The 23,064-nt window shown below is 33.0% G+C and overlaps 1 protein-coding gene across 1 annotated transcript in view; it reads right to left on the minus strand.

Annotated features, from left to right (window-relative positions):
• Window positions 1–220: 220 nt before the first annotated feature.
• LOC106457207 (cyclic nucleotide-gated channel rod photoreceptor subunit alpha-like) overlaps window positions 221–23,064 on the minus strand; it is a 128,368-nt gene continuing 105,524 nt past the window's right edge. The window contains exons 2-4 of the mRNA XM_022383045.1: window positions 10,488–10,781; window positions 8,595–8,900; window positions 221–2,378 (exon numbers count right to left, since the gene is read on the minus strand). Of these exons, the coding sequence (XP_022238753.1) occupies window positions 1,591–2,378; window positions 8,595–8,900; window positions 10,488–10,781 (1,388 nt within the window). The 3' untranslated portion in view covers window positions 221–1,590. The remainder of the gene's footprint in view (window positions 2,379–8,594; window positions 8,901–10,487; window positions 10,782–23,064) is intronic.

Below are 23,064 nucleotides of genomic sequence, written 5' to 3' on the forward strand. Positions count from 1 at the left end.
ATTAGTCATTACTTACGTTTGCTACCATAACGATTATTTACTGAATTATTTAAAATTTTGTTTTCTCATTCACAAATTTATATTTTAAGACACGTCTTTAGTTTAATAAAGTTAATTATTAGTAAATGTAGCTTTATATGAGTTGATTTTATTTTATAGGATACAATAAGCAATTTGGTTGTCTTTAGAATAAGATTATAGTTAACTGTGTTGAGCTTTCATAGTCTAAAAGTCATAAAATAAAGGCTTGTTTGTTTTTTTACAACAAAGCCTCATCGAGCTATCTGCTTTGACCGCCGCGGGGAATGAAACTCCTGATTTTAGCGTTGTAAGTACGTAGACTTCCGGGTGACTGAAATAATGGAAAAGCACTGGACGATAAAAACAGTCAATTCAAAATTTAAGAAATTCGGAAAAACGTCTGGATGCTAGCTGGTATTTTCATTAGCTCTCACTTTTAACTGGTGTGTAATTTGATTAAGTTTATGTCAAACATAAACGGAATGCTCTTGTTCTACGCATATTTTTGTATATTACTTGTTCATTTGTATTTTCCAACTCAAGCAAAAGAAGTATATTCTTAAAAAAATACACTACTCAAGTTCTTAATAAAGTATTTTGTGAAATCTTCAGTCACAGCTTCCAATGTCAATATAGTGTAATCTTAAAAAGACGAACACGGAAACATTGTCTTTTTCGTCGATATTTTTGTTTCTACAGAATCTGTTAGTGATCTTTAAAATATCACAAAATTACAATATTTTTTTTTTATAAAGCAACTTTTACACATTCATTTTATAAACGTTCTTTCTAAACCTCGTAAACAGTTGAGCAATTACAGAAAGCCACAGATGAAGAGATTTTTGCATTTGTTTCGAAGTAAAACTAAAATTAACGAATAAAAAAATCAAATGTTTTTGATTTTATTCTTTTGCATATACAGTATAATTGTACCATTAAGAAGGTCAGAGATCTTATGTAGTGTTAGTTTATAATGGTGATTTTCTGTATTAGTAGGAGCTTGCAGGGAATGAAAAGTCAAGCAGTAATATCTAAATATATATAAATCGTCAAATATGAGAACCTTAGAAAACAGGAAAAGAAAACAACAACAACAACACGGAATTGTAATAATAATAATAATAATCTTATAGACTGTTGTTCTCATTCATTTCTCACAATGAAGAAAGCAATCATGAAGTGGTCGCTGATCACGACGAATATCAAGAGGAAGATGAAGAGTATGCATACAGTGAAAGGTGTAGGAACCGATCTGAAGTGAAACATTGATATGACTTTTTTTTCGTGATTCCTACGACCCAAAACTCTCTCGCCATTACACTCAAGATGGCGGTTTTAATCATTAGCACTCACTTTTGGTGACGAAGAGCTTCTAAGTTAAATATTATTTTGTGTTCACTTTCTATTTCATCAAAACACTGTCTACATCCTATAGTATTCATGTATCTGAAGCACTTGCACCATCTGTCGTGACTTTTAGTAAAATCTGCTGAAATTGGGCTTTCAAATGCTAGAAAGTACGTGTATTTCTTGTGCACAAGGAAAGATAAGAACCGGTAGTGCAATATTTCATATAATAGACTCTCGATTACGCTCATTTTCATCGGTACTACCACTGCTTATCGGACTAGCCTCACCTCCAGTTCCACATATTTGAAGTTCAATCTCCGCTAATCTGTTTTCCACTTCCCACTGTTGGTGGCTAAGTTTCATGCTCATAGAAGCGTTTTCCGCTTCCAGTGTTATTAGTCTTTCTCGGAGTCTCTTGATCTCCGCTATGAGTAAGTCTGGATGCGGATCCCGACCAGAGTATGAGCTAACACTTCCTATGCGGCTCCCAGGAATGGGAGATGGCACTAATAGGTGTGGTGAATGTCCACCGAAGAGTGCATGGTCAGCACCAGTGGAGCTCATGGCTGAATAGCCACTGAGAGGAGAGACATCAAGTGTGTGAGGACTGGGCGAATGCACAGGGTACGGTGATGGAGGCAGCGGTGAGAGCAAGTTAGTATGTGAAATAGCTGCAGCTGCTAGTTGACGATCAAGGGAAGACGCTGTAAGGTAGGGCCGACTACTTCCGGATGCTTCGGCTTGATTCGTGCACGCAATCTTTAAACCAGGTCCGATCCGCTCGTACAGTGGCTGCCCTTTCCGCTGGATATCGTCCATACTTGTCCTGCGGCTGCTAATTCCACTAGCTACAGCCCCTTCGTCTGGTCGACTATCGTAGTCTGAAAGTAATGTGTCTGCTGAGGCGCTAGTGGACGGCTCTCGCGGATACAGAGGCATGTCTTCTAGAGGAACCTTTCCACTGGACTCCACGAGACCTGGGGTACTCCGACTTCGGCCCATGGCAACTGTTGAAATAAAAGTAATACGTCGATGGTTAAGTGCATCAGATGCTACAATATATGTTAAATAACAAGAGATAAAGTCACTCCAGAAATTCTATTGAATTATATTTATATGATTCAAAGCTTGAAGTTTGATTTTTGTCTCATATTCTATGATCTGAGGGATTTTAACAGCTTATATGTATATATATTTGTTGATATGGATAAAATATGAAAACTACATCATCATCAGTAAGTGATAATAATTCGATTTTAATAACACATTGCCACAACTGGCACTGATATGAGTTACTGAATTCTTGTTGAATCTAATAATCAGTTTATTAAGGACAACTTAATTGATTAGCATGCTAAATTTGGGAATATGACAGTTTCTAACCTTTGAGTAGGGTTTAGACGTTTTAGACAAATACCTTAGAAATTAAAATTAAATGCTTTGAGGTTCAATGTTGTTTTTCTGAAATTGTTTTCTTTCTGTAATTGCCCCCAGTGGCACAGCGGTATGTCTGCGGACTTACAACGTTAGAATCTAGGTTTCGATACCTGTGGTGGGCAGAGCACAGATAGCCCATTGTGTAGCTTTGTGCTTAATTACAAACAAACAAACAAACAAATTTTCTGTAATTAAACTTCGCTCGGTAAAATGAAACTATACAAACAGTTTTATAAGGTGTAAACGTTACAAGTCGTTTTTCGAGGGCATATGCATATTTTTCATTAGTTGAGAATATTATATAAGTAAATATTAATTAAAATAACCAACAACGGTGATATATATATTTTAGTATTTTCTAGTCGTAATATTATGTTATGGCTAAGGTCAAGAGTTATAGTGTTAAGGGCTTTAGTTTATAGCTTAAAAACCACTTACTCCGTGCATTACGTATTTTAAATGTCGCTTGTTCCTAGACGATTAAGTTTCGTTTGGATGAACGACTATCTCACATTATTTGAATTCCGGCAGTTCTGGTACAACGGGTTATATACAGTACCCCTGTACCCCAGTTAATTGGCTATTGTGTTTCTGAAAGACTTTGCTCACAAACATATCAAGAAAGGACAGTATTTTATATTGTTGTTCCATTTTTTAAATCTTACATTTCATTAACTCCTTATGATGGCGATTCAAAGGACAGTATCTTATATTGTTGTTCCATTTTTTAAAATCTTACATTTCACTAACTCCTTATGATGGCGATTCAAGAGCAGAAAAACATGCAATGAAAGTGTTTAGTTGACAGACGCAGTAGCATTATTGACCTTGTTTTTAAAATGCCTGAGATTGATATTCAGAGAAGCTGATAAGGAAGTAAAATACTGAGGCTGGAGATCTTCATACAAAGAGAAAAACGGATGAAGAAGACAAAAATATGATAATAATAATGAAGGTGGCACCAAGTGCGGAAAAGATAAAAAAATAATCAGTTTTCTGGTAAGGAGAGATGTTAAAGAAAGAGAGATTGTGGGCAAAAAAGTGGAAAGAAGAAGTGAGTTAGTTGCTATCCATTTGAACAGCCTAGAGAAGTTTCTTTGCAAAGAGGGATCAGCTTACGAATGAAGAGGAAGATACACAGCTGTCACACAAGTAGCTTGCACTATAAAGCTGATAGATGAAATCAGGTGTAGAGTTTGAAGTAAGATCTAAGAAACGAGACGTGTGATGGCAAAGCATGAAGAACAATAAAGAACTATGAAGAAAAAAGGACATTAGCAATTACACAGTTTAGTAGTGGGTAGTAACGAAATGATAATGGGCCAAATGGAAGACAATGTTAAAGGAGTAGGCAACAAATAAAAGAGCATGAACGGAAATATTAAATAAAGTAGTTATAGACAGAGTTAAATGAAAACGGATCATGTTAAAGAGCGGTGGCACACAGTTCAATTTAATGAGAAATGGGGTATTCGAGTGACAAACTGACTACACATTTAATGCTCTATAATATTTAGTTTAACTTTTCTCTGATCTCCGTTACAGTTAGTAACAATCTAAGTAATCCCGAAAGGCAGTAGATTAACTCTCTAAGCATCACCACACACTTAATGGAATCTTAGGGTTGCTGAATAGACAAAATGCAAGAAAAATCCAATTCAAAGTAATTTATTTCGTTGAATCCCTAAAACTTTTCTCTTTAAAGGCAGCATTTTTTTTTCTTCAGGTAAGTATTTCTGAAAATTAAAATAAGTATAACAAATAAGATGAAAGAAACAAAACGAATAATCAGATTTTCTTTAAGCGACAGTTTTTTTTTTGGTGATTGGTTAAATTTTCCCTGGCATACGAATGCCTGTCACATTTTAAAATACGTTTAAATTTGTAATACCCAAAATTGTCTCCTTTGATTGGAAGGAGGACAAAACAAAGTAGGCGGGAAAAGAAAGTTTCTAGCTAGTACAAATGTTTGAATTTCGCGGGATGCCTCCGCTAGCCGTCCTTAGTTTAGCAGTGATAGACTGGAGGGAAAACAGTTAGTCAACGCCACCCACCGCCAACTCTTTGTTTTATCAAGACCGTCACCTTATAACACCCACCTCCCCTACAGCTGAAAGGACGATCATTTTCGGTGACGGGGATTCGAACCCGCGACCGTCAGAGTCAAGCGCCTTAACTACCAGGCCATGCCTATTACGAAGAGTTATTAAATATTCCAGCTTCTTCTCATATAGTACATAAGCTATAACAAGGCAAAACTACCGTTATAAAATGAGAACCAACACCATCAGCTCATTTTTATGCATATCGGTCATCTAATAATTTGCCTTGTGACCTGAAGTGCAAGTGATTGGACATTCAACATATACCAATAAATGAACATTTGGTATGTTCTTACATCTTTATAGTTCATAACATTTCAATTGAGGTCGGTCTGTCGCTGATATTACATGCCATGCTTAAAACCAGGATGTTAATAACGCTTTAAGATATTCGAGGCCACATCTGAAAGACCTGTTTCTGGGTGCTTTTAGTGTCTGGAGTAATGATTCTGTAGGAAAAGGTGATTAGAACAGGTTACAGGTTATCTATAAATGGGAATATGTCTGTTACCTGACCTCAGAATAAAGTGAGGTTTATATGAAACAATAGTACTTGCTCTATGTGTCGTTGGTACTGTTTACGTTCTTGGTACGTTCTTGCTGTTAACACTTTTGGGGCATTTGGTATAGAAATAAGTTTTGTGAAGTTTATCTCTAAAAGCCTGCTAAATGACATGTTGTCAGCCTGTGGCTGAAACACGTGATCCACTCTCAGAACAGGTACCCTACGATTATGGCGAGCCAAAACCGACAGTTAATGGTAAACTATATGGGCTGTGTATGATGGTTTAATTGTTTAGTACTCGGAACACTGTACTATTATTCTGGGGGCGATTCATAAGCTGTACCTAACTCACAGTAGCTTGCTCTGATTGGTCAACATCTATCCATCCAACGTCTCTCCAGATAAATACTAGCTGGTCATAGTTCATGAACAGTTTGGAGCATTTAAAATCCTTTGATTCAGTTCAAAGTGTCAAATGAGATAAGAATGTGTGAAATAACTGCTCATAACACAAAGTAAATGGCCAATCTTTGAAAAGTGATTGTCAATATTTTATAACGGTCGCTTTGTTTTATTTTAGCTAAGATATTACCATTCTTAATTTTTTTTTGCAGTGTAGCTGAAAGTTAAATATGATCATGTGTATCTGCATGAAAATAGAGATACCATAATACGTATATATTTTATGCTAATTTTGTTAACTATATGTAGTTATAGTTAGAAGGTATTCAATTATAATTTCAAGGATACTAGAAGGTTATGTATAAACGTATATTATTTAGAACGGGTATATATATGTGTTGTCATAACCCGCGACTTTAAGATAATTTTAATCAGTTTTCATATTAAGATCAAAACGCAACGATAGTGTATAGTAAATATATTATTTAGTGTAAAAGCAAAGATCATATAGAACAAAAGCCCTAAGCAACAGCAGCATGTCGCCAACTCCACCAATTTTGGCCATGCTATTATATATAGAGAGAGATATATTAGTAGGCTTAGTATTATCTTCACTGACTTCGTATAACTTACTGGCCAATTTGTTATCCAAATTATGAACACAAAGAATATGTAACAAAGTTTTCACTATCTTGACCTTTACAAAACCGTCATGTTTACATTAAAAAATTAAGGTAATAATGAACCACTTTAGTATCGCAACCAAAATTAATTTTACTTTTCGTTAAAGCTCTTCCTACATACATGATACAAGTTGTATAACAGTTCTCTGTGTATAATATAATGTTGCGTAATTAGTTAAGTTAAATTAGTTCAGTTAATTACCTTAATTGTTATATTTACCATCTTAGTTAATTATTTCTCTAAGTTTATTACTAACATGAGTTTTCTGGAACCTTGCTATCAGGTTTCAGTTGGTACTTAGAACTTCTATCTCCTCACTTCATGTGTATAAAATAATAGAGTTTAGTTAAATATTTGTGTTAGGCACACCTCTTAGTATTAGAATATTATTTTTATTTGCATAACATTTAAGTTAGTGATATTGTATTTAGAGCATCGAGACTTTTACACTTTATTGTGCAATTCTGTTATTAATTTAACTTTTTATTAATTAGTAATATTCTTAAACATTAGTTTTTGCTGTGCTATCTGTACGATCCTGCTGGTCGAATCGTATTAATCTATCTTAGACGCCAAGCTGCTATAAAGTTATATTGTCGGAGCTTTCGTTAGTTATAAGACGTTGTAAGGGAGGATTATATTAAGTTTTACATATGCTGATGTCATGTTCTTTAAGGAACACGAAATCTGCTATAGTACATGAAACAGATCAGAAGTGTTTAAGTGTTCTTTAAGTAAGTTATACGCTATTCTTTTCTTTAATGTTACTTTCATTAAAAGTGTTGGTTATAGTGATATATCTATTTTGATCCTTTGTAATTTTTTAGCATTACATATTCTTTTTATAATAACAGTTTTTACATTGTCAGCTTAGTATAATGATTTAGGACTGACCTAAATCTCTTAAGCTGATCGAATTTTGTTAAATAGTTTGTGGAAAACAACTTGGACAGCGAAGATATCCAACTGATAAAAAAAAACATTTTTTTTATTGTAAGTAAGAACGCAAAACAGTATATTAAATAAGATGTATTAATCATTGGATAAATATTTAGTTTTGATCTATGTAGTTATCTTTTGATGAGAAACTAATATTCAGAATAAAATGGCTCCTTTTGGCTTTCTAAATATAAACAAATTCACTGTAGCTCTGACTATAGACAATGTGTATGTGTGTGTGTTGATAAGCACAAAGGTACACAAATGAGCTATTTGCGATGTGTGAACCACAGGTATCGAAACCAAATTTTTAGCTTTAAAAGCCCTAAGACTTACCGCTGTTCCTCCGGGGAGAGGGCACTATAGAGAATTGTATAAATGTTGTTGCTTAATACATATAAAAATTAATTTACTTGTCTGATGTGTTTTGAAAACATGTTTATCAGAAGCATTAAACTATCGGTCTATAGCTGCATATAGTTCTCTCAGTCATGTATCATTAAAGGAGTGTAGCGAAACTCAATAAACACTATAAAACTCAATAAACACTATAAAACACTATAAACACTATAAAACACTATAAACACTATAAAACACTATAAACACTATAAAACACTATAAAACACTATAAACACTATAAAACACTATAAACACTATAAAACACTATAAACCACTATAAACCACTATAAAACACTATAAACCACTATAAACCACTATAAACACTATAAAACACTATAAACACTATAAAACACTATAAACACTATAAAACACTATAAATTACGAGTTTAGTCCGTGGATTGCAGATCTGAATCTAACGTTAGGTTTGAAGCAACGACAATGTTTAAAAGCTTATTCCAGCAAATTGAAATCTCAGAAGAAATAAGAAACATATATTGTTTAAGAATATTTTGAGTTATGTGTTTAATTGTTTATAATGAGCTATATAAGCTATCATGAAAGAAAATAAGAAAGAATATTAATTCTTGTCGAATCTTCACTGGCTTTAAATCGTTCACCTCGATCACCTAATTCATGCATTTAGTAAATAATGATCGTAGGCTAATACTCATTTATATATATTTTTTCAAATTTACTAATCATATATCAATGTTTATGTAGTTTTCATTCAGTTTACTATTATTTAGTTTACTTACTCTTTTTCAGCGGGTCTTTTCGATATTTTTCCAGTCTCTTTACAGCGATAGCCTCCAATCGAACGCGAGCTGCAGGGTAGTCCTTCAGTACGTCCCACATGTCTTGTTTATTTAAACAGAAGAGATCCGAGTAGCCCACAGAGCGCACCGACGCTGTCCTTCTGTTGCCTGCTGTGCCCATGTTCAAGATGCTAATTTCACCAAAGTAACTTCCAGCTTTTAGAGTGGCTAACACTGTCTTTCCGTTGTCCGTTACCACTTCCAAACGACCCCGGCTGACTATGTACATTTCTTTACCGACCTCTCCTACAGGTATAATTCATGAATTATGAATCACACATTTTAATTAAAATCGCCAGCTAATTGATAAAAATATCAACTTCTAAATTGATTTTCCGAATTTACATTATCGAGTATGTTTTCGAGTTTTCACATTCGCATTAATGCGTTTTTTATTAATTTTAGAAACGCAAAACAGAAGTATCAGATCTACGTTTTTACTACAAATAAATGCAGTTTTAGTCACTCTCTTTCTCGTGTAAAATTGGGCCGACAGCAATCCAATGGTTAATGTGCCGACTGTGGATAACTACCTTAACACAAAAGAAATTACTCAACAGTTTGGAGCCGTGAATGCTTCATAAGAAAGATGGTCAACTCACACTAGTTGGTCTTAGAAGAGAAGCCAAAGAGTTGGTGTTAAATGGTGTTGACTAGCTACCTTCCTTCTAGTCTATTACTTCAAAATTAGGGACGGGTATGACAGATAGCCCTTAAGTAGGTTTGCACGTAATTCAACAAAGATAGTCTATTACTTCAAAATTAGGGACGGGTATGACAGATAGCCCTTAAGTAGGTTTGCACGTAATTCAACAAAGATAGTCTATTACTTCAAAATTAGGGACGGGTATGGCAGATAGCCCTTAAGTAGGTTTGCACGTAATCCACCAAAGATATAACACAATTATGAAAAACCTGAAAGAACTGGGAACAAGAATACATACATTTCATGTTTAAGTAGCGCTTTACTGGAATTCTAAACTATATAGTGTCCCGCGGAAGCCCACTGCAAGGATGAAGCAATGAGTTCTCTATCAAAACTTTCATCTTTTTAACCTGTTTAGGATCTACCAATTATCATTAATAAAAGGTGGAGATCTAATTAAAAAGAGAAAGGGACTACGGACTGGTATTGAAGCTGTTGTATTTTCTGGTAATGAATAATTCATCAGAACAATCCGATAAATAATTTTAAACCTTTCCAATTTACAGGATATAAAAATTGTAGAATAAAATTTAAATTTTCCAAATAACGTTTTGACGTGTTTCTTTTTGTCGGATCTAAATACAAAATAGAAAAAAAAAGAGACAAACAGGAGGACAGGTATGATATGAAAAATGTTGTCTGCTTAAAATGTTTTGAAAAGCTTAGTTTTATTTGTAGACACAACATAACTTTTAAATATCGTTACAGGGCAATGTACAACATTGTTGATAATGAAATAGTCGAGAGAGGTACTAAAAGAGTTAATACAAGGCTTTATCCTTTAATTTCCTCTTCTTCATGTTTTTGCTTAAAATGCCATTCTGAAAACTTAGTTTCATTTGGAGATTTACAATGTTTTCATTATTCTTATTTTCATATCGCCTATTAGACTCTTGTATGTTGTTTAGCTTGTTACATTGACAGACATTTTGTTCATTTTTCATATCACAGTTATCAAACCAAAGACTTGGCTTAAGTTTTTCACGTGAAAAGGCTGTATTTCTTTATATATTTCAGTAAAGTTGATGACATTAAACCTTACTTCATTATGTATATACAGGTTAATGACAACAATAGTAAAACTCATTAGAGAATAGCCCATTATTGGTCTAGAACTACAGTTTTACCTTTACGACAGATGTAGTCCCCAGGACTAAAAAGGACAGGTCGTAGTCTCAATACTAGTTCACATAAGAACCCAGCTTCCGTGTTCTGAAAGATTTCCACTCGTTTCAAGGTGTCTAGATGCACATGAATAGCTATTTCTGCCTTAAGCTTATCCGGAAGAAACCCCACAGAGTGGTCCTCATCTGAAGACTTCTGAGTCATCCAGAGATAATCAAACCACCTAATCACCTTGTTCTGAAGGTGGTCTGGCACTCTTCGCATTCGCATATAGGTCTTTACGATATCCAGTCTTGCTAAAAACAATAAACCAAATTTAGATATTAATGTACAAAATACTATATAGATATATTTGAAAGAAAAATACACTTTCAAATAATAATTTCATATTGAATTAATCTTTTATTTTATGGTCTCTCTTTAACGTATGCATTAAAAATGTTGGTATTATTGTTATTAAGTAAAATATCATTTTCCCCCTTCAATTAAACTGAAAGTTTTATGAATAATTAAAATTTAAATAATTTAGGTATTTATATTCAAGTTGCAGAACAAACCTGATCATTTTATAAGGCTTTATGTAGAATATTTTATCTTTGTTAATTATCGTAATATTCAACAGCAGTAAATAGTTCCCTGGTATGGTGATGCTTTTGTAATGTATTATAAATATGTTTGTTTGAGCACAAAGCCATAAAATTGCCTATTTTTGCTCTGTTCTCCACAGGGACTCGAACTCAATATTTTAGCGTTGTAAATCCTGTAAAGTTAGTCTGACCATTGGGAGACATTATAAAAATATTTCCTATGTGTTCATATTTATTGACACTAATCTACTATGGGAGACATTATAAAAATATTTCCTATGTGTTCATATTTATTGACACTAATCTACTATGGGAGACATTATAAAAATATTTCCTATGTGTTCATATTTATTGACACTAATCTACTATGGGAGACATTATAAAAATATTTCTTATGTGTTCATATTTATTGACACTAATCTACTATGGGAGACATTATAAAAATATTTCTTATGTGTTCATATTTATTGACACTAATCTACTATTTTGGTCAAAAATGTAAATTTCGCTCTCTTGGGGGTGTACCCTAGTGGGTCAGCGGTAAGTTGACCGACTAACAACGGTAAAATCTGGGGTATGATTCCTCGCAGTGGACATAACAAATAAATCAAAGTGGCTTTGCGCTAAAACAAACAAACTCTTGGTGGGAGTTTGCAAATATGGCTCTTGCAAAGCGATTCTTATTTTTGAAATTCCATAAAGCACATTTAAGATTATTATTAATAAATCATAAGCACATGAACGTTATTTTTAAAAGGAAACAATGTGTCACAATAATTTCAACACAAAACAGCAGTCAATAAAGCTAATAGTCTGTATTACTATCAAAACCAACTTTTAAACCTAGAACTGGCTACACGTTATCGATATCATTTTCTGCTATTTGATTGCATTTGAATTTTGTTTAAACATCTTAAATGAATAAATTTCCAACAATTTCAACATGATACCATAATAGATAAAAACTTAGACAACACTGACAGCTGCTGTTGAAGAGGAAGAAAAAAAAAGACGTATTAAAACAAATATTCTTAGACATATTCTCACAATGAGATGCACTTTTTTCAAATAGTATTTGTCTTATAATAATTTTGCTTAGATCTTTTTTAGCACAGTGTATTGTAATTTCATACTTACTTGAGCTTACTATGATATTTTTGGGCATTTTTTATCAGTTCATTCATTAATAAACGTACATACTTCAAATCATCAGGTAACACAATCTATTGCTTAATCATGCAACTATTGTTTTATAATTACAGAAAAACTAAACTTATGGAGCGCTTCACCTGTTCACTTTTTCAATTTTACTCAGTTCGGAAGAACCCATTTGTTGTTTTACGTAACGAACAAACGTTGAAAGTTATGTTATTTATACAGTACTCCAGAAAAGGACCCTTTATTTTTGGGCATGCATCTATGTAATTTCTTTCTGAACCAACAATATTTTTCCAGAAAAAGAACCTTTGTTTTCGGGCATGCATATATGTAATTTCTTTATGAACCAACAATATTTTTCTAGAAAAGGAACCTTTGTTTTCGGGCACACATGTGTGTAATTTCTTTGTGAACCAACAATGTTTTACCAGAAAATGAACCTTTGTTTTCGGGCACACATGTGTGTAATTTCTTTGTGAACCAACAATGTTTTACCAGAAAATGAACCTTTGTTTTCGGGCACACATGTGTGTAATTTCTTTGTGAATCAAAAATGTTTTTTCTACTAAAAACCCCAGATTCTGTGGAAACTAATCTAGATGTAATAAGTTAAGTTCCTAACGGCAACAATTGAACCGTTTGCAATTGATTTTATTTTACCTGTTCACATTTACGGTTAATATTAATAATATATATTTTTTGCTATTTCCTGATTGTTAATTAGTTAGGTCGAATGCAATGAAAACAAAATTAATTTTGCAAATTAACAATACAAATGACGTGTGGGCTTTAATTCAAAATTGTGTTTATTTAAATATATTGTTGTGTCATGAAGTTAAATTGTTATGACAAGTTCTGATTTTAAACGTTCAGGAAAAACGTTGCATAAAAGCAATATTCTAAAGATTTCCTCGTTTTAACCATGCAATATTTGACTTTTAATGTATTGTCGAAACCGTTCCTATTGTAGGACAGGATCTTTTTTGGATTATTCGGTTAGAAAATAACGCAAAGCCCACTTGATTGGATCGAAATAATCTTACTCTTCCAACAACAAGTTCTATGTAACTAAGATAGGTCTAACTTCACAAATAAAAAACGGCTCAATAGGGATTACACTTACCAATATTCTCGCCTGTACGAGACTTTTCGTTGAAAAGTTATAGAGCTAAATTAGCTGAACAAATAACGGATAAACGAACACACTCGCTAACTGAATAATCAACTAAACTGTAACAAATCCAGCAAACAATCACTAGTCTCTTATAGTTTTGCCTAATTCGCATTTTATATCGTTTTTTTTTAAAAGTAATATCCTAAACTTTCAAGAAAATTCTAGTAATTAAGCACAGAGTGCGGCGCAACAAAGAATGCATTAGGCTTCTATGTCATACATTATATTGTCAGTTTTTCCTTTGGTGAAAATAAAATAAATCTTTAATACATTCATTAAGCTATGCACTCATCACGTGACGTCAAACTCTCTGTAGCTAAATAAGATATAAATGTCTAAGTTAAAAAACATATTCTACAAGATGAGTTATAAAATGTTTTAATTTACTAGTATTATTATGTGTACGTAGATTGTATGAAATTCAACACAAAGATGGTGCATCAGCCAACACACCTGTGTTTTGTATTGTTAGCCCAAAATGATTGTATTGTTTTAACTTGAGCTTGTGTTGTAGCCATTCAAGTACAATATTTGTTTTCCAACGCAAAGATTGTGCATCAGCCAACACACCCGTGTTGTGTATTGTTAGCCCAAAATGATTATATTGCTTTAACTTGAGCTTGTGTTGTAGCCATTCAAGTACCATATTTGTTTTCCAACGCAAAGATTGTGCATCAGTCAACAAAACTGTGTTGTTTTGTTAGCCTACAATGACTATATTGTTTTAACTTGAGCTCGTGTTGTAGACATTCAAGTACCATATTTGTTTTCCAACGCAAAGATTGTGCATCAGTCAACAAAACTGTGTTGTTTTGTTAGCCTACAATGACCATATTTGTTTTCCACCATAATACAAGTTATGTTTTTTTAACACAAGTTGTTTTAGAGTGTGCTGCCTTTTTCGAGTATTAAGTTTAGATCCTTTGCTCTTACTATTTCAGCCCCTAAATGCTTAAACTTTTTAAAACACAATGATTTTTCTTCTTACTAATACATAAGTAAATAAAATCAGCCATCAACACGCTAAGGTGACAAGTAATTGTAAACACATCACTTATAACTGACATAGCAGTTAAGAATGACATGCTAATTAGTATTTACAGGCTCACTTTAATGCTCTATCTATCATTCTATCCTAAGACGGTTCATGCCTATTCTTTTTCTGTGTTTCATACTGTAGTATGTAGTAACCATAGTTATAAGCGGTATCCTTCAGCACCATTACCTTTTTGACTGTCATTTGTAAAGATGCATGAATGTTACTTCCTCTCCTGCTACACTGTATAATAACAATTTATTATTTATAGAGGGTACCGTATATGTAAGTGTTTGTTACAATTCCTATGGGAACACTTTGTTCAGGAATCATTCTCAGTGTTCCAAATATGGGCGCTGAAATATACACACAAACTATTCTCTAGGGAGACATTGATCGAAATCATACGTTGACTCTCGTCACGAGAGAGACTCTACTTCTGCATGTGTGAGTGTGTTCGTAAATATATATATATATATATATATATAAGTATGTGTGTGTGTGTGTGTGTGCAGGGTTGATAAGATTATTAGCCAGACAGGATTACTTATTTCGGAAAACTTGGAGTCTTTGAGCTAAAGACCAACGAACGCGTATCGTATCATGAAAAAGGCTCAGAAGAGAATAATGGGAAGCACTATAAAAGAATGTGTTCTTTTTTAGGGGGGGGGACCCAATAAAAACACTGTCGTGGTACAAAGGAATAGTTCCTAACGTTTACATTGTAAAATTGCTTATAGGAGTGGGTTATTGTAGCTTCATTCTCTGAAACTTATATTTTCTTTCCTATTTTTTTCTTTGTTGTAAAATAATAACAGGAGACTTGAAGAAAAATCGTTCCCAATATTATGTGTTATGCGGTCAATAACATTTCATGTTCTAAAACAAAGCCCAATATTGATGAGATGGCGCTCTAAGGACACATTTATGGGTAAAAGCCATAATATACCGCATATTCTTATATTCTGTTCCTATGGTTCACACTGTCTTTCAGGATACGATATTTCCTGGCAAATTCTCAACTAGATTCAGCTCATTCAAAGTTTTATGGCATATTTTTGTGGTGATAGAAATTTAAGTATACTTGCAAGGAAATTCTAGCATTTAGGATAAAAATATTTTTTCTACAGAATAGCAATATAATATTTTTCAATTTGATTAAATCCTGAAGTAATCAAAAAAGGAGAACTTAGAATAGGAAACGGAATAACTTTAATTTTCTGCTTGTTATAGATTAAACTTCTCAATGAATTTTTGTTTAATATAAATGTTGATGATAACGTAGTCCAGTATAAAAATTATATACTGTCTTTCAAAATCTAATAGTTCCCCTGTAAATTCCAAACTATATTTCACTCTTTTACTATTTCTATATCATATATAATTATAAGGGGATGGAGTTATCTGGAGTAAAATATTTTCCAAGGATTAGTTTTATATAAGTATTTTTATCTAATATTACCAAATTTTATCAAATCTTGAAGCAATAACAACTTTTTGTTTAATATAAATGTTAATAATTGCATAAATCTGTATAAAGAACACCACACTGGCTTTCAGAATGTAATATTTCAGAGCAAATTCCAAACGAGAATTCAATTCCTTGAGGTCCCCCTTTGGGTCAGTGATAAGTTTACGTACTTATAACGCAAAAATCAGGGGCTCGATTCCTGCGATGGATAGAGTACAGATTATCCATTATGGAGCTTGGCGTTTAAACAATCACAACAATTCCTCGAGAGTTTTGATGTAATTTTTTCCATAAAATAATTCAAAACTAGTTATAAATGAATGGAGGTATCTGGCATAAAATATTTTTCTCAGGAATAGATTTATATTATTTGTATTTTGAATTTTATCTTACATTGAAAAAAAAATGAATTTTTCAATTTTAATTTTTTATTAACATTATATAATTATTTTGTGTTTGGTATGTTACTGATAATGGCCTGGTCCACTATACAAGTCCTGCGTTGGGATCAGAGGTTAGTTTATGGACTTACACTTCTAAAGTCTGGGGTTCGTTTCCTCGCGATAGACAGAGCGTAGATAGCCCATTGTACAGCTTTGCGCCGAAATCAACAAGCAAACAACAAAAACCACTATTATTCAAAATCTAAATGTATAAGTTACGCTTATTGTAGTGAGGCAGCTACGTAATTTCACATTTGTTTGTTCTTATCCTTGTATAAAAATTCTCTCAGATGTAGATAGCTACATGCACTATGCCAAAATACAACACTCTCTACAATCTTTACAGTTTAACATGAAATATTTTTTTAAGTTACGAGTTTTCTGAACATTGTATATTTACACTTTGGTAATTGCTTACTCATGGATTCTAATATAAACTAAAATTACCTGTTACCAGTAAATGAAATCGTACAAAAATCGATGTATCACCCAGCAGGGTATTATTATTATTATTTTGTTGAGAAGTGAGAAGATATCGCATGTATACAAATAGGGTGTAAAAAAGGCTTAAATACCCTAGTTTTGTATGATTTCGGGATATTAAAGTCACACGATAATTTGAATGGAACTTGTTTGTTGTTTGTTTTGAATTTCGCGCAAAGCTACGCGAGGGCTATCTGCGCTAGCCCTCCCTAATTTAGCAGTGTAAGACTAGAGGGAAGGCAGCTAGTCATCACCATCCACCGCCAACTCTTGGGCTACTCTTTTACCAACGAACAGTAGGATTGATCGTAGCATTATAACGCCCTACGTCTGAAAGGGCGAGCATATTTAGTGCGAAGGGGATTCGAACCCGCGACCCGCATATTGCGAGTCGACCGCCCTAACCACCTGGCTATGCCGGGCCGAGGAATAGAACTTCATTTTTTAATTGGCAAAAACATGATGATTTTTTAGATAATATTGTACACACTGACACACAAAGATAAGTATCTTGAAATAGGTTATTTATGTAATACTAGAACACTACAAAATAACAGAGAACATTGTTATCAAGTTTTACCTCGTTCAACTTATTCCTTTTGAGTTACACACACACACACACACACACACATATATATACATGTACACTTTTGAAGGGATGTAAATTGAAGAAAGGTATGGTTAATAAGAAACCTTTTAGAAACTTTGAAAAAGATTCAGTTGTCACGAAGAAATGTCAGAGGCTTAAATATATTACTTTAAAATAGGGTTGCTGACATTCAAAACATAATAAACAAAATTACTGCTGTTTGTGTCACGTGCATCAAGTTATTATGATAGAAATAAGGATACAAACACTAAATTAAAAAGAAATTTGTGAATGCTTAGAATTATATGAGATTTTGTAAAATATAGCTTTCAAAACAATTTTCATAATGAAATAATATCAATGGACTGTCATTCAAAACTACAATCAAAATTCATACTTGAACTAATAAAGTATTATTTGAATTGAATTTATTTCCCTTGGAGAAGTTTTTCATTAGGAAGGAGTACATAAGTTTCCACAATAGGGGAAAGTACGCACGTCTTTTGCGCCTTTGTCCTAAATAATGCGCAATACATGGCATAATGCCTTCACGACTGCTATGAGTTAGATATATATACCATTTTATCACATCTTGGGGGCCGTTTTATCCAACCTTGTAGGAAAAATGGTCCCAAGCACGAGAAGTGTATTATTTCAAGACTTCCTTTTTAATTAGAAATGAAACTTATAAAACCTTGTAATTTTTTTTTATGAAATTCATCTTAATTAGCGAAAACCGTACTCAAAGTTAAAGTGGCCGTCTTACCTATCCTTTCCCTACATTTTTAGCATACATTTTTCATCTAATTCAATACAACTATTTACATTTTTACTATCTATTTATTTATGACTATCTTAATTCTATAAATCTAAAAATATTTACTTTTACCTGTACATTGACTAACTGTTATTTTCTAGTCAGTTCACTGTTATTGTAAAACACGATCTTACAAAACAGGTTGTAACTTCGTTTCCCTAAACAGCATAACAAAACCTATAAAGTTGAATAACTATTTGGCCGATAAAATAATATATTTCAGAGAATCTTTACGTACCGAATTTTTAGAGTTTAGGAAATAATAGAGAAACTTTAATGAGAAACAAAACAAATAATTTATGTTTCAAAGATATGACATTTTCGTTCGACTCGTCTCAGCCACTGTGAAAGCATTATAGCAAACAATTATTATTATTGGGATAAATTTAACATAAGGCTATGTTTAACTATGAATTATGTACACTCTTCTTGTTACAGAAGTAATAAATGTCTAAGTTCCGTTTGCATATGTAACTACCAGTAATTCAGTATATTATAGAAGGCGAGTCTAAAGAAATAACTTAATATATCCTTACAGCTGGTGGCAAAAAAGAAAATATCCAAGTACAAACGCCTGGATAGTGTACAAACTATGAGCAAACTTAATGGATGGCATATTGCCGTTGAGAAATAGATAGTAATGGTACAATACCATATATGGATCTTGTAGGTCTAAAGTTTAATGGACTCTGATACTTTTACAAACAGAAGTTGAAAAGAGAACATCAGAGATGTCCGAAGTAATCAAAATAACAGGTGTAAAAAAAGTCACAGTTGTAGTCATTTATAATACGGAAATTTGTTAATTTGTGTTACTGCCATCTACAGATGCTGTTGCTACACTACACAATTAGACGATAAGAATTAGCATTGGTGAAACATTTAATAATTAATATTAAATTAACTACCCCTTACTTACTCATTGAACCTATTCAATACATATAATTATTTTTTATGGCAGCCAATAATTACTGCTAGTATTCAGTCAGTTTTAGACATACTTTAGTGATCCAACTATTACATATAATAATAATAATATGGTGTTCGTTTTAAACAAATTTTAGAGTATTATTGGAAAAACCTGGAAAATATCGTATTTGTTGTTATATAATTGTAAACACCATAAAAAAATGATTGTTCTTCCATGTGATCAGAAGGTTTAAAAATGACACTATTTCGCAAAACTGCAGCTAAAAATGTGATTCTATGCGATCATGTTGTTTCAACCTATAAATGCACATTTTTGAATGCAGAGCGCCGTATACTTATTGAAACTGGATAGAATGATTGTAGTTGTGATGGTGCAATAATTTCCCTTGAAATAAGGTACATACGAATACACTGCAAGCACTGCTTTTATCTTCAAATTGCTGTATCCAAACTATGACTCTTTGCACAAGTCCTATAAATGTGAAATAAAATGACATGCACATAATTCTTTGATGAAATTTATTAAACTCAATATGACGTAGGTGTGATCAAGTGGTTTAAATGTCCGGATTGTTAATCCAATGCTGCAAAAAAAACGCGTTTCTGCACTTTGGGTCGCTATAAGAGTGGCTGCCAAATCCCACTCTCAATTAAAACGTGCTTTTTTGTGTAGCTTTCTAAGAAAATCCGAAAACAAACAAATAAACGAAATAAGACAATGTGAAGACCCAGTGTGAGAAGGAGTAGTATACTAAGTTCTGACATACAATGAGTTTAAAGGAGAGCAAAACAAATGTATAGCTCTGAATAAAAACTAAAAGTCATTAATGAAAAATAAAAATAATAACTGATTGATATTTAACCAAAAAAAAAGACAGTGAAACAAGAAATAAATGAAATAATTTTAAATAATAATAAATAATTTGAAATTTTTAATAGCGTACTCCACTCTAGTGCGCATTCCCCATCTGACCTAGGCTTAGCCTTGCAAGCTGCGGGTCGCGAGTTCGAATCCTGTCACCGAACATACTCCCTCTTTCAGCCGTGGGTGAAGATGGTAAAGAGTATACTGACCAGCTAGCTACCTTACCTTTAGGCTATTACTTCAAAATTAGTAATGGCTAATGCAGATAGCTCGCAAAGAAACCTCTAACCTCATAATGAAAATGTTTTCATCACTGATCAAAAGCGTAATCATAAAAACATTATTAGCGTACTTGTATTCGAAAATGCTAGAAAATTAGGAACTGGTAAAATATTGTATCTCACACAGACGTAACCAGTGAAGGGAGCATTTGGGGGTTTGCTCCCCAAGCCCCGAAATTTTAGAGAAGAGGAACGGAATTTTTCTAACTTTGTGATCTTGCTTTAAAATATTTTTTCTTGGATTACAAAGATACCTGCCCCCTCTCCCCCCCCCCCAAAAAAAAGAAGTCCTGCCTACCGCACTGGTATCTGGGTATGAATTTAACCTTCTGTTTCATGGAAAAATGCGAAAAACCAAAACCGAAATAAAATTGACTTTTCCCAATGTGATTTAAAGTTAACAAATTTAATTAGCAAATAATTAATTTTCCATAAGATGAGCTTAAGATATGGATAATTAAAGGCCTTGAAAATCTAATTCTTAATGATTCAGAAATGAAAACACAGTATCAGAAACTTTATGATATTGGTAGAAATATATACAAAATATATGATATAATTAAATAAATTATGCTTTTTAGTGCAACTTTTGATTAATACCATTTCTAAAACACACACACACACACACAAAACTCTAGGTATTTTCCTTAAGTTTCTTATTTCTTTGTCAGACTGGTTACCTATGTCAGATGTGTAACCTGACATTTCTGTCAATTTGTCCTAACATAACATTTTACATAAAACAAATTTTCATATGTTTATGAATATGATCAATCAGTATTAATCATTTTCACTCACTGATTTATATTTTAGGTTATTTAACTAACAAATAGTAATAATGAATGAATTATTACCAGTAAGAAATATTTTCCTGCTAGCATTGTTTTATTTCATGTAGCTGTATTATTGAAACCTCGTAATTTTTCTAGTGTGATATACCACATACAGGATTATCTACGTGACTCTATTGTCACGCGCGTTACATTAATTGTATTTCAATATGAATAACTTCCTTTCACAAATTAACATGCAACCTACACATCAATGTTGTACTGATATCTCTGAACAGCTTTCAAGTAAGCTTGTAACATATCAGTTTGTTTGTAATTAAGCACAAAGCTACACAATGGGCTATCTGTGCTCTGCCCACCACGGGTATCGAAACCCGGATTCTAGCGTTGTAAGTCCGCAGACATACCGCTGTGCCACTGGAGAGCGTAACATATCAGCACCAGGAAAGAGTGAAAATATGAAAAATACCGATAATGGTTTAGAGTGATTCATAAAGTTTAAAATATATTATTCCATTCTAAACTAAGACTAGCTATCGACCACGTTGTGAAACATGCATGTTCATACAAGACACTTCATTAAAGGAATACTTGCACAACGGGTAGACTTAGCCTTTAATACGTCAAATTAAAAGTGCAACAAAAGAAATATTACGGTTTGAACGCCAAAATCTGGCGAAGCATTAGAAACCAGTAACTCTAAAATTTGGGATAAAAATCACGAGTTATGGTATCGTACGAAAGGCCGCTTGAGCAGTGACTTGAGAGGATATAAAAGATAGGTCTGAAATACAATTTTTCTATTTTTATGAGTTTGAATCCAAAATGGACAAATCAAGAGGAATGTTAAAAATAAAACCTACAGTTAAGATGATTTTATCACAAATTGTAGACCTATTGGTTTCTAATGCTTCACCAGCTTCCAACATTTAAATCGCGACTTTTAAAGTATCATACTGTATACATATAAACAGTATTTTAGAGAATTTTTTATCTCTAATTGTCCAGTTCATCCTGACGAGTTCTGGTATTAAACTAAAGGTCTCTTGGGCAACGACTTGCGGAAAATAAAAGATAGATCTGAAATGCTATTTACATACGCTTCTGAGTTTGCATCCGAAATGGACAAACAAAGAGTAATGTGGATAAAATAAACACATACAGTTAACGCAATTTTTAAAAGAAATATTGTTTACTCTTAGCCAAACGTAAGCGCAATAAGTAAAATATTGGCATGATAGAGTTAACATTCAGTGTTAGTAGTAGTAAAAATCATTCACACATAAAGCTAAAATATCAATATTTTTCCTCCGAACACTTTAATAATGATGTAGACCACCTGGATGATCTATTGTGTTTGGATTTAGGGGGTTAAAGGAACACATAATGCAAGGGTTGTAGAGGAGGCTGCCTGGGTAGAAAGACTTGGGACTTTCACCAAGTGAGCAAAACAAAGAAACAGATGTAACAATTCATCTACTAGTGCATCAAATAGCTAAAGCTATTATATTCTGATTTGCTGTTTCCTTTTCGTAATGACTTTTCCTTATCTTTTTTAGTTACGTTAATTATGATTATATTTTGAGTTTAAAGAATGAATACTTTTGTTGCTACTTCAGACCTTTCACTTCTAATTATTAGATTATATAATCATAATAATAATTGGCGCATTATTCACGCATCATGTCATTCGTGAAGTATTGTTCTTTGGCTTTACGTAAGTCCCGTATCGTTCGATCAGACCTTCTCTTTGCTTTGTGCCTCTGATAACGATTATTCGTCACTCAGAAAGCTAATGTTTCAAATATTGCGCATTCCTCCCAGGTTTTAACAACTGTGTATTCGTTAGGACAAATAACTCATTTTCACAGTCACGAGAACAAGTTTGTTTGTTTTTGAATTTCGCGTAAAGCTACACGAGGGCTATCTGCGCTAGCCGTCCCTAATTTAGCAG

This window comes from Limulus polyphemus, unplaced genomic scaffold, assembly GCF_000517525.1.
Source record: "Limulus polyphemus unplaced genomic scaffold, Limulus_polyphemus-2.1.2 Scaffold303, whole genome shotgun sequence".
Classification (NCBI taxonomy): domain Eukaryota; kingdom Metazoa; phylum Arthropoda; class Merostomata; order Xiphosura; family Limulidae; genus Limulus; species Limulus polyphemus.